Source organism: Parus major, chromosome 2, assembly GCF_001522545.3.
Source record: "Parus major isolate Abel chromosome 2, Parus_major1.1, whole genome shotgun sequence".
NCBI classification, from domain to species: Eukaryota; Metazoa; Chordata; class Aves; order Passeriformes; family Paridae; genus Parus; species Parus major.
The window spans coordinates 59896188-59909717 of NC_031769.1; the positions used below are offsets into that span (position 1 = coordinate 59896188).

General features: G+C 48.5%; 1 protein-coding gene across 3 annotated transcripts in view; it reads right to left on the reverse strand.

Moving 5' to 3' along the window:
- The window catches only part of E2F3 (E2F transcription factor 3), a 42123-nt gene extending 30008 nt beyond the window's left edge, over positions 1 to 12115 (reverse strand). The window contains exon 1 of one of the 3 annotated variants that reach the window (XM_015619667.3): positions 11536 to 12115. In XM_015619667.3, the coding sequence (XP_015475153.1) occupies positions 11536 to 11853 (318 nt within the window). In that variant the 5' untranslated portion in view covers positions 11854 to 12115. Of the gene's footprint in view, positions 1 to 11004; positions 11102 to 11535 lie in introns of those variants that run through there. The other 2 variants (XM_015619666.3, XM_015619668.1) reach the window with 2 other exon arrangements.
- Between the last annotated feature and the right edge of the window lie 1415 nt (positions 12116 to 13530).

The window sequence follows — 13530 nt, forward strand, 5'->3', positions numbered from 1 at the left end:
AAATTGATTATTCTCCAGGACTAGGAAAGAGGGAGGAAAGGAGGGAGATTGTAATCACCCTTATAAAATTCCTTTAGGTGAAAGAAGTGAATGCATCTTACTTTTCCCAGCAACCCGCTTTCCTAATTCTGAAGCAAATAAATCACACTAAGGATAGTATCTTGAACATATGGCTCTGAATAGGGGGGATTTGCCTCCTTTTCTTTTTTCTCTTTTTTTTCTCTCCTCTAAATTAAATATGCCAGTCTCTGGAATCCCCTACACATTCCCTCTCATAGCAAAAGGGGTTTCTGTCCCCCTAAAATACAAATATCGCAAAAAAATTTCCTTTGTAGCTACTAACTTAATTCTGCCCACAGAAGGCTGTACCTAAGTTTAATATCCAGCCAACTGCACACAACCTGTTCACTACTGTTGCGTTCACTTCCCACATATTCAGCAAACACGATGCTACCAAGACAAGAATAAGGAAGGACTTCAGTGCGCCAAGACCAGCAGCAACATGAAGAGCATCTTTACAGATGAACAGGTCATAACAGCGCTGGAGGCTGCCAAATGATCTTGTGTTTTTCTTTGCCATCTCTCTTGTAAACACCTACAAAGCACATGGCTCCAAGTACAGAAATTCATGGGATGTGTTTTTATTTTGCCCTTTGCTTTTCCATGCACAAGACACCCTACATTGAACCGTGTGGGCTTTGAATGCTCCCCTGTCTTTCTGCAGAGCAGCTGAAGTGGAGGACCACTGGGAAGAATGTGCTAACCCCCTAGATCTGGAAGAGGCTTCCCACAGGCACCCTACAGGAAAGGGGAAACACCCCCTGAAGGTCCTCATTCCCCTGCCTGCAATCCAAGAAGGCAGCTGGTGACACTGCGTGGAAGACGATCACAGAGGAGTTTGCCAGCAGGAACGAAAGGGTAACAAGAGTGCCAAAAGCCAACGGTCTGCATTTTTCTTTATTTTTGGTAAGCAAAAAGAAAACCAAGCAACACGAATGTGACTAGCAATAGAAATCAGGAAGGAAATGTAAATGATTTTATAGAAAGCGTGAATCAAAGTCATACCAAGAGCCACCTGAATGTTTGTCTATCACAGGCAATTTCTCGTGTTCTTTTATGTCATCTTTGCAGTGTCAGTTTTCGAGAGAACAATTCTCAGCTCAGCATGACAGAAAAGTAATACCAAGGGGCATGCAGAACATTAGCATGTTATAAATAAACTGCTAATTTGAGGTGGGAAAAATCATCAAGGCAGCTCTTATGATTAAGAACCAGAGAAAGAAAATGAGCAACTTGCTCATGCTTTCAGGACACTGTATTTTACAAAAAAAAAAAAAAAAAAGCTTTGTCTAACCCCTAATTCCTGAGGGAAAGAATAAACCCAGTGAAATACGCACTGTTGAGACAAAGAACCCAGTGAAAATGCTAATATAATTTTTAAAGCCCTCCCTGCACCCACTTCAAGTAGTAAGTTGTCTTTAAGTTGTCTTTTTTACTTGCTTAAAGAATTTTGCGTTTAAGGGTACTACAACCGGGTTGTGAAGTTTCAGCTTCCTCTCTGCCAACTTGCAGTTTTACATAACTCTTCCAGAGACACTTTTTGGTCACAGATACCGCCCAGCTGAAAGCAAAAAAAACAACCCACCCCAAAAAGTACAAGGTGCAGAAGCATTATACAGCTATTCAGATCTGGGTTACTTAGAGCCACTCTATAATTTTTTCTTACCATGAAAATTAAAACTTTATTCCGTTGAGCCGACGGCCAGGATTATTTGTGCCCGCGATAGCTCTGATCACCACCCTCCGTCTGCCCCGTGCGGGGTTCCCTTCCCACCCTGTCCCCAAGTCTGCAAGGACAGATAAGTCCCCACCACGGCACGGCTGCCTCCTCGGGAATTATTTCTGTACTGCTCCAGCATTGTTGTTCTGTCCCAGCATGACACTTACCAAGCTTTGCTATAAAAATTTCTACGAATATCTATGTTTTCCATGAGCGGGGATAATGGCCTCATTGCAATAGCCTTGATAAAAGCTCCAACAAGACAGCTTTCAGATATCACCACACAAAAGCCTTCTGTGAGAGCTGTAACCAACATCAATTCCCGCTATGCGAAGACATTAGACAAAGTGTGAACTAGCTTACTGTATGGGGACAAAAAACTGACTGTCAATGTGTGGGACCAACGCTGTCTAAAAACACAACGCTGGCAAGGCAAAATAGCACTAGCATATATACATGGTAATTGCCATTTAATTCCAGAATTAGCAGCACAAGAAAACAAGTACTGAAGGCACTATTAGGTTACTAGCATCGCTCAAGACATTATAATTCCATATAATTCCATTTCTAGTGTTCCTTGTAGGAAAATGACTTTAAAAACGGCAGATGTTAAAAACACCCAAGCAGAAGGTGAAGGAAAGCCCAGTTTCCATTACAGAAGCACTCAGAGAATGCAGCAAACCCTTCAGATCTGCTCCTCAGAGCATGTATTTTCCTACAGAATCATGGAATAGCTTGGGTTGAAAGAGATCTTTAAAGGTCATCTAGTCCAACCACCCTGGAATGAGCACTGACATCTAATTAGATCAAGTTGCTCAGAGCCCCATCCAACCCAGCCTTGAATGTTTCCAGGAATGGGTACCTATCACCTATCTGAGCAACCTGTTCCAATGTTTCACTGGCTCTGCTGTAAAAACTGTCTTATATCTAGTCTAACTATTTCAGTTTAAAACCATTATCTGTTAATAATCATAGAAAAAGCCCGAGTTGAAACAGACCCATAGGATCACTGAGTCCCATTCTTGACTCTGCAGAGGACAGCCCTAATAACCACACCACGTGCCTGAGAGCATTGTCCAAAGGCTTCCTGAACTCTGCCAGGCTTGCTGCTGTGACCAGTCCCCTGGGGAGCCTTTTCCAATGCCCAGCCACCTTCTGGATGAAGACCATTTTCGTAATAGCCAGCCTAAGCCATGGTAGACAACCTGGAACACACAGATCACCATCCCACCTATGGTACAGATGGAGCCTCTTCTGTGCATCATTTGGTGTTTTTCACATACTTAGCTGCTTACACTCAGGTAGCATCCAAAAAGTCAAAAGCCTATTGTCGGCCTCAATGGACTGAACCAATATAATTGCTGGGCCAAGAGATAAGGTTTTTACTTCCAGACCTGAAATTTGCCAGATAACACCTCTTAAATTTAAGGTCTAGGAAGAAGGGATGCAAACAAGTCTACATGTCAGTTTGTTTCTGAAAAACATTTGAAAGGCAAATTTGAAAGCTAAGTTTTTAGACAGCATAGTACACTCACCCCATGGAGAAGTATTTCACTCTAAAATTACATCTGTACTTTAAAATGTGTAAAAAATATAAAATCCTACAGTGCATATTCAGTGGCTTGCAAAAAAAAAAAAAAAAGTATCTGTTACTGCACTCTAATTTTAGTATGATTTTATAACTAACGGGTAGAACCAAAATTAAGACAAAGTTATATTCAGAGAGAACTGGTAGAGTGGACCAATGAGCCTGACATGATATATAAGAATTAGACTCTTGCAGTGCACGGTGTGCACCATTGAGTCCTAAACCAGAGACTTTTAATGTCACCTTAATTAACAAGGAAGGAAGTTTGCCAATGAGTTCCTTCCCCCACCCCCCTTTTCTAGCAGTAAGTTATGCAATATCCAGCAACCTTTGAACCAACAGCTGTACAACAAGCAAAAAAAACCCAAACCAGAATAGCATGGTTAAGACTAGAATGTCTTTCAAGAAGTTCATTAATGAAAATTACTTTAAGAATCTATGCATACATAACCAACAGACATACCACAGCTCGGGGCAGGAATGCTGGAGCTGAAACAGCCAAGACTAAGCAAACATCTCTTGTCCAGATTCCCAATACAACTTATTTTTACCAAAAATAGTTCTTTACATGTTTTTTAAAAGTTTTCATAGATTTTTGAAAAATAACTAGTGGCTCATGAGGTCTATGAGGCAGAACAGTAAATTTTAATTGTAAAAATAAAGAAATGAAAGCAAAAATAATAGCAGCCTCTGCTTTTAACAGTAATTTGTCCATATAAAGTTCCAGATACCAAGGATACTCAACATCTGCAGTACTGCTAGTGCACATCACAGGAAACAGCCTGTATCTTCTGAAAAATCAGTTATAGACCCTTGAAGTGAGGCACCTGAATATGCCACCAGCCTTAGGCAGTGGACACTTCTGCAACTTCTGCCTAAATGCAGCCAGATACAAGTTGGAAGAATCTTGTAAGTAGTTGGTGGTGACCAAATTAAGTCTCCTACTGAAAGAAAGCAATGAAATGGGATACTGGTTTTACTTTTAGAGACAGGAATAAAGAAAAGCCATATTTGCCCACATAACTTAGCACACTCACAGAAGAGATGCCAGCTGATTCTGAGAAGGTGATCTTTAATGCTCCATTTTGCTTTCCTAGCTTAGTCCTAGGCCAAAGAGCTTGGGCACAAAACACCTGAGAGCTGCAGGGCATACAAGTGCAGCAGTGACAGAGTTAGCATGTTAGTTTTCACACTGTCACAGGTCAGGTCAACAACTCTCCACATTCAAAAGTGGGACAGGAGACTCATGACACACACCATTAACCTTAAGCAAGCTCAGTTTGCAAACAGCTACCAGCACAATTGCTATGCATTCATGTATGTATAAAAGGGATGCTAAAACCCATGAAGTAGTACTCTCTTACCACACAAGAGAGGCCATTTTCATTAAGTTCTGGCTTAATCAACACCTAGTCAAGCTCCTGCCTTCTCCCTTTACAGGGCTAGCAGATGCAAATATTTACCACAGCTCATGTTGAGCTCACAAGGCATTAAGAACTCCATGAATGCCACTAGATCCAGCAAATAGCAGCAACTTCCAAGCAGACAGCATAGTACTTCAAGAGACACCCATGCCAGGCACAGCACTTCCAAGTGTGGTTTTGGACCAACTTACTTGAGGAAAACAGAAGTTAAATAGTTCCTTTTTAAAGATGTCATAAATTGGGCAATTTTGCCAAGCCTGTCTTCAAACAGAACTGAAATTGAAATAGAATCCAAATAGCTCACCAGCAGCACCTTCTAGCACTGCAGCAGCCCCATCCCAGAGGCATGGGCAGCTCCCCTCCCACTGCACACCACTGCCCCCAGGGAACATGACGGGGGTTTCTTCTCCAAGAACTACAAACAAAATCCTGGTCTCGAAAAATAATGCAGGAAGTGATTAACCCTGTCAGCCAAAACAAAAGCCTGAAGTCCAACTTAGTCATTTGTAAAGATGAGAGTTACCTCCATATATACATATATATATATATATATACAGCACTGCCAGCTGTAAATGAGATTACTTGCAGAGACTACAAAACCTGGAAATTTAGTTACTCTAAGAACTTTCTATCTGCTCAAGTCCAGCACTGGGCCAGGCTGGATCTTTGTTACCACCACTGGTGCAAGAAACCCACTGGATCTAAAGTCAGAGTCATCCCTAGCAGGCAGTTTCCCCACAAACCAGGACTAAAGCCAGAGCCACCTTCCCACCCCTGCACACCAGCACCAGGACCAGACTGCCACCAGAGCCACAGCCATCAGCCAAGCAGACATCATCAGAAGCGAAGCCTGAAAGACACCATACTTGAAGCTACCAAGAAAAGCTCCCATCTTCATTTCACCTGCACCAATCATCCCTGCTGCTCTGAACACAAGGCATGGGCTGAAATTTCCCTCCCACAACCACACCAGGCCTGCTAGCCTGCACAGGACTGGGCTCCAAAGAGCAATGGTGCTACTTCACCTTCCTTTTTGCAGCCTGCATCTCATAACGAGCTATTCCCACAGCAGCCATTCCTACTCATCCCCTCTGTCCCACACCTCCCGCTCCCCTCCCCAGGGCCAGGTTAAGACCTCATGAAACAATGTGCATCTCTGCAAAGTGAGTCTACCATGTGTTCCGAACATCTTTCAAAGTTGCCAGTCCACAGAAGTTTCACAAGTAAAATCTCACAATTACAGACACGTTTGTTTTCACACCCGTGTGGTTCCTTTATAAAATTACACCTTTATCTTTACATTAATGGCTTTCATTTCAGGAGAAATGAATTGTCTGACACTCCAGCTTGGAGAAGACATCTGAACACAGAAGATAATTTATCATAAACTGTGCAGAGAAACATACATCAGAAAATCATTTTTCCCTACCACAATATCTAGGATCACCCAAGAGCACTATAGACAGCAAGGCAGAAAAAAAAAAAGAAAAAAAAAAAAAGGCAAGAAAATAGTTTATTTCCTTTCATACAAAATAGCTAAATCATGGCTGGAACTTGTTGCAACAAGGTCAGAACTTGTAACTACTAATAGCAACTACCTATTGCTACTGTCAGAACTACAGCTAGATTCAAACAGGGATCACAAAAATCACTGGCCACTGGTATCCATAAAACCATTGTAACCCCTGACCAAGAAAGTGCTCTCTTGAAGCACAAAGGGCTTTCCTGTGCAAGCCTCCTTCCCCGTGTTCTTTCCTGAAACACTTGCCACAGTCAGAGAAGGCATGGGGGAACCCTTCGTCTTGTAAAATATACAGCTGTTCCTAAATTCAAAGATGATTCTCCTTGTAAATGCTTGCACATACTCACAGATGAGCACACAGACAAAATTAAGAGAACAGCACCAACATACCAGGAATAAAATGAGGGGAAACAAAATGTCTGTATTTGCTCAACCTGGTGGGGCATCCTCTACAGAAGAATACACAGGCCATAAAGCGACTCGTACCCAGCTTTTGGTAAGCAGACTGGTGGTGCAAGGAAAATAAATTCACAGAAAGAACAACTAAGACCAACATCATAAAATGGAGGCTTGCTGGGACAATTTAACACCTCTGCAACACTGCATGGGCAAGTTCCTGTCTCCTTCCTTCTTCTCACTCAACCCATCTTGGGCCCAAGATGCCTGCCAGACCCAGTGCTCAGGCCCAGCTCTTCTACCTTGTTAAAGCAGCAAAAAAACAACCTGTCCATGCAGCCAGGTGCTCCCCAGGCACAGTAGTAAGGGAAGAACCCTGTCTGGCCATAAGGCAGGGCGAAGGAGACGACACAGAGAAGACAGTGAGGGACAAGCAAGCCTACTCCTTCCAGCAACAGTAAAGCCTTTAAGCAGCTCAGCTGTTCATGGAACCCTGCCAAAAGCACTTATCATGGTGGGGCTACCATGCTCAGGAGTTCTGGTGCAGATGGAGCCACACCAGCACAGCTGGACTCTGCACGAGGATAGCGAAGCCATCAGCAAGCCACAGGCTGTTCCTGTAGGGTTTCATTATGATGCCCACTTTTCACAAGATGTTTGTCCGCATGGTTAGGGCAATCAGGATTTATACTTCTTTGAACTTGCCTCAGAAGGCTGCATCCAAAGGACCATGTGGTACCTCCTTGGGCTCAGAAACAGCGTGTTGCTGGAGAAGAGGGATTTGAACCACAGAAATCCATTAAATGCTATTCAAAAAGCAAAGATCCCAGACTCATACGAACACTCATTTCTACTAACACAAACTATCAGTCAAAAGAAACCAGGTCTGAATATGAAAACACCTGTGTCTTCACATATAAACTTTTTCATTGCTGCAAAAGAAAGAAAAGCTACTAAGCTAACTGCCTGTTTCCTTTATTTGACTTACATGTTCTTCTTCCATACCTTAAATCCTTGTTCGTTATTTATGTTCTATTTGGCTTGCTCCTTTACATAACACCCAGGAAAAAAGACTGTGGGTTACTCCATTTTTCTCCCTTTTCAGCTGCATCTTGCTGAGAAGGGAGGAAGGAAAAGGTACTTTCTAAACCACCAGAAAAATGAGAGGTACTAAGTATTCAGTTTGGAAATGTAAATCCTCCTGCCCCCTTCTGAAGTATGCCGAACTAGCCTCTCCACAGCTCATGTCATCTAAAGGCCACAGGAGTTCTCTAAAGATATTGTTGTTAAGAGGATTTAGCCCCTTTTAAAAAGGACTTAACATGTGGGTGGTGTCTCCATTTAAGCATTTTCTCATGGCTAAGAAAATGGCCCTCTTCTTAAAGGCTTATCTTTATAACCCAAAGACAGTAAGAAATTCTCCACTATTTGAATTAGAAACATTTTGAGCAGCTTGCTTTTATAGCAGCCCCATTTCAGAGTACAGGGTAATGCAAATGGCAGTGACTTTCTCACACCAAGTGAGAAGGCAACACCAGCAAGAATGCTTTCGGGGTACCTCATCAAACATTAATTTCTCCTGCTTTCTCATGGGGATCCAAGTCAATTCACAAACTCACTGACACTAAAACAGCATGGTGTCATGACTCCTGTGCCATATCCCTGGCCACCACTTTCCCTTGATGGTCCCTGGCACTTCCCAGACCTGCCATTAGCTGGTTCAACCTGCTTGCCCAGCAGAAAACCTTTATTTATTTAGGTCAGGGTTAATTTTCCATCTCGGGAAGCCTGAGATTCCAGAAGGGAAAAGGCACCAGCCCCCAGCAGGGCACAGGAGAGCAAGGGAGGATGCAGGACCACTGGCCCTTTGCCACTGACCCTGTCTCCAGAGGCTCAGGCTCTCCCAAGGGGTACAAGATGATGGCTGTTTTGCAAGGGTTAACTCTTCATTACTGCTGGTGTTTAAACCTAGCAGGGGTTCAGATTCACCTGGTAACACTTTCTATTAACTCCTCAGGAATCCTACAAAAGCCCCTCAAGTTGAAAGGGCAGGAAGGCTGGGTCACAGCCCCCCAGAGCCAGGGCTCTCCAGGGTACAAGGGCCCAGTTAACAACCCTCAGCCACAGGAGCTGCCACGACAGGCGGCAACAGAGCAAGGAACTGGACAGTGTATGGAGACGCTTGCTTGGGAAGAGTGTGCAAATTCTCCTCAGTGTGGGGCTGGAGAGGCCTGTTGTTATGGACTAGGCCACTTTCCAAGGCTTTCCCAGCAGAGCTACGCATACACAACCACAGATAAAATAACTAACAAATTTCCAAGGGGAAGCAGCTTACTTGGGCCTAAGAACCTTTTTCATTTGCTCATGCAGTTGAGCACTTCCCTGCACAGCCTAAACTATATTGCTGTACTGACTCTTTTCCAGTCATACCAAAGTTTATATTTGGAAGTGATGGGTTGGTTGCCAGTGCAGTTACATCTGCAAGGCAAGAGTATTTTCATAATCCCAACCAGTGCAGGTGTGCTGGCCAACTTTCAGACTAACCTCTACAAGTCTTTTGCATAGCAGGGCCTCATTTTCAGCTGGGGGTCCCAGACTCCATCTTGCAACTTGCAACTCAATAATCAAGAGCTAAATTTATATTGGTGCTACTTGCCTGAGTTCACTGCCTCAGTTATCCAGAGTTTTCTCACTCCTCTCACCAGTCCCTAACATTAGTTTGTCAAACATGCTCTGCTAGGGACCAAGGGCAGAACATCCTCACCTCCCAGTCCCAAGTCCATGACTTTTGAGGAAAGCTACCTGGAAGCCACAGACCAGAAAGGGCTGGATAGCGTCCCTGCCAAGCAGTCTGTGGCACAGAAAGACAAGGCAGAGCACTAGGGCACTTCAGCCTGACTTCCCAAAAGATGGGTCTGCGGCAAGCCAGAAGACAGCTCCAAGAAGGGCACTTACACGAGCACAGCTGTCAGGGCAGAGCAGGATGCACAGCCCCTTTCCTGGTGTGTGCCACGGATGGCTTATCGCCCTGGGAGGGTGCCAGCCAGAGGCTGCAGATACTGCTGGCCTGACCACACTCTTCCTCCCCCATCCCACATCTCTCCCCCAAAGTTAATACAGGGGCTGAGGGTATACAACAAACTCGCATCTTGTGTGAGGACTTTTTTGCAGGCAGAGGCCAAAATCACTTTCCCCACTTCCAAACCTTTAAGGTGGAAATAAGCCTTCCCAGGTTTTTAAGGCCAGGAGTTCCTTCCATTAGAGAGGTGAGCAGCATACCAAAGAAAAAAAAAAAAAACAAACCCAAAAAAAAAACCCCAACCAACCAAACAAACCCCCCCTCCCCCTAAAATCATACATGAAGGTCTTACAGGACCCATTAATGAGAAATTTTAGGAGTTCCTATGACATCAACATCCCTCCCACAAAGCCAAAAAAGCCTGTATAATTTTTCTCCCAGAACCATCATGTAACATATGCTCCTCTTTGAATTCACTTACCACCACCTTCTAGGAATCAACCTTCACATAGGACAGCCAAATATTTACAAAGTGGCCCGAAGTAGCCTGCTTGACACTGAGTGCTATTAGGATATGCTGAAGACCAAGAGCACCAAAAGAAAAATAAAATTTCTTTTACAGCAAAGATGCTTACTTTGAAAGTAAAAAAAAAAATAAAAAAATAATAATTTTAGAAAAAGCTTTGGATAGGATTTGACGAGCCTTGAAACTTCCACCACTAGCTCAGCAACCAACACCTGCAAAAACCCACACAAGAGGCAGTTCACGCCATCCTCACCGGCCTCCCAGATGCTCCCAAAGCTCTTCCAGAAATATTTCAGAATTACAGAACCATCCCATACCTGGACCGTCACCGGCTGGATGCAGAGAAGAGGAAAAGGGGGCGGGGGGAAGGGGTGTTAAACCCCCTTTTGCCCTGGCAGGGGCGCACCGGGGCGAGAAGGGGCGAGGTGGGAAGGAGTTTAGCAATCCCACGCCGCCGGGCGGGGGCCGTGGAGCCCGGGGGGGCAGGTGAGCCCCTCCCGCCGTCCACGACCCCCGCGCGGCGGGGATGCCCCGCGCCCTCCCCCACTCTCCAACTCGGCGGAGCCCACGAGGGCCAAGCGCGCACCCGAAACCGGCGAGGACAAAGAAAACCCCACGAGTGGGGGAGGCGGATTTTTTTTTTTTTTTTTTTTTGAGGGGGGGGGCGGTAAATTTTAAGGAGGGGGCGTAAATTCTAAAGCGTGGGGAGAGGAGGGCTGGTGCTCGCCGCCGCCCCACGAGTCACTGACCTGCTGCAGGGGCATTTCGGAGAGCGGCGGGGGCCGGGGGCAGCCGGCCGGCGGTCGGGCTGTCCCAGGCCAGAGGGAGGAGGAGGAGGAGGAGGAGGAGGAGGAAGCGGCGTCCCCCTCCCCGCCCGCCCCGGCTCCCAGTCACAGCCGCGGCCTCCGCGCACGTGTGCCAGACGTCACCGGCGGCTCCGGGGGTGAAGCGGAGACACCGGCGGGGCACGGCCCGGCCCGGCCCCGCGCCCCGGGGGAACCGGGCTCCTTCCCCGCCGCCGGCTGCTCTCTCTTGCACCCGTGCGGGGGATTATTATTTCCCCCCCACCCTTTTTTTTTTTTTTTTTTTTTTTCCTTTTCAATAAGACCCGGCAGCGGGGGTTGGGAAGGAGGCAGGAAAGTTTATTGCAACAAAGCGCTGCCTCCGCCTTTCCTGCCCTCCCCCCCGCGCCTGCCCGCCCCCCGGGTCCGGCCGGCAGCGGGATCCCCCCCCGTCCCCTTCACCCTCCCCGCGGGGAAGGGGGGAAAACACAAAATTACCGGGGGGCGGCCTCCGCCGAGAGCGGGCTGCAGCAGCGCCGTCCTGCCGGCGGGTCCGTGGGGGGTGCAGTACAGCGAGCTGCCAGCGGGCTGGCCCCCATCCGCCGCCGGGGCAAAGGCACCGGGAGCCTGGGAAGCGGCGGCGGCGGAGGAGGAGACAACACAGGGCGCCCCCGCCACCGCGCCGGTGCTGCGGATCTGGATGAAGGTGCCGGCGGCAAAGCGGGCCGGGAAGCCGGCGGGGGCTGCTCTGGATTCCGTGGACGGCGCGGGCGGCGGCGCTGCAGCCGGGGCCGAAGGCTGGAGTCCCCTTCTCATCCTTCCCTCCGGGTCTGTCCCCGCAGCCGCGTCTCCTCCTCCCCCCCGTCCCTCCTCCCCCCCCGGCCTTCCCAGCTCCTTTCCTCCTCGATGCCGAGGCCCCGCACAAAATACTGGGGGCTGCGGGTGCCGGGGGGGCCCCCGGCTGCAGGATGCGGGGCGCCGGGGGGGGACGGAGGCGGCGGGGCGGGCAGATGCGGCGGATGGAGCGGGGCCGCTCCCGCTGTGTGGGGCCGGCTGGAAAATGGCTCCAGGAAGCGGCGGCTGCTGACAATGAATGAAGGGAAAGGAGACGGGTTACGCGCCAAGGGCCTCCCGCGAAACTCGGATTTCCCGCCCTCTTTTCAAACCAAATTTGCATGTCCCCGCCTCCGGGGCGCGCCCCGCCCGCCTCGCCGCCTCATTGGCCCCCGCAGCCCTCCGCGCCGTCCAACGGGGGGGCCGCCTCCCCGCCCCTCCGCTTTCCCATTGGCCCGGACTCGGCCGCGATTTGCATGCGGCGCGGCGATTGGCTGCGGGGGCGAGGCTGGGGGATTCCCCCTGCGCGCAGCCGGGATCCCGGTTCGCCGGCTCGCTGACAGTGACAGCTGCTCCCGCACGGAGCGCCCGGCCCGCCCCGGGCACCGCCCCGGGCCCGACCCGACACCGCCACCGACACAGCCACCGACAGCGCCGGGCTCCCCTCCCCGGTGCGGGGGCCGCGCGGCGAGCGTCGCTCCGCACTCCTCGGAAGGCTCTCGCCCTCCCGCTCGGTGGGCGCGATCCCTGCCGCTGCCCCCGCTCCGGTGCTGTCGGGATATGCCGGTTCCCGCGCGGCAGCTCTGCGGTTCGGAAGGAGTCAACTGAGTTCTCGGCCCGGTTTGCTCGGAGAGGCACCGGCCTGCGCCAGCGGGGAAGTTCTCAGGGAGCCCTTTAAAGGCGTCCCGGCGCGGGATGTCACCGCCGGTAGCTGGGGAACGGCTTTTCCGCTTTCTTCACGCGCCTGCATCCACAGATTTTCAAATCAGCTCACCCGAGGCACTTAACTTTTTTCCGCAAAAAGTGAGCGTATAGCAAAATATTCCCTTCCATCATGGTCTGTATTACCTCCAAGAGGTGAAACAGTGGAAGTATGCCCACTAGGTCTTCCCAGTTTTCTGTAGAGTCTTCACTTACTAAATGGCCCCTTAGAATCATAGAATCGCTAAGGTTGGAAAAGACCTCCAAGATATTCGTCCATAATTCGGCCGAACACCATCCTTCCCCCTGAATTCAAACTGTGCTGTCAATATGCCCCCTGAATTTATTGAATGCCCCACCCTGCCCTGCACTCACCAACCGTGCCCCATTTTCTCAAGTTTCATTTCCAGACACACCTTTCCCTCAACCAGTGCTCCTAGCAGACAGCGTGTCCAGGCTGACACTGCTGAGTCAGGCAGATAAGGATCCTTTTCCTTGGGAACCTTCCGTGTTTCCATCTCTAGCAGGTACACGAACAAGTTGTTCTATCAAATCCTCAGCCTTGCCTAAACGTGCCTCTGGTCTGACCCTAGGTGCATCAGAGTAGATGGCTAAGGTGCAATACTGCTGCATATTAAATAAGGGCATCTTCCATTCTGGACATGTTTTCCATCAAAGGAAAACATGCTGCTCTGTTTGGTGCATAAAAAAAGCCTCGATTAACCTACTGGATGTAAT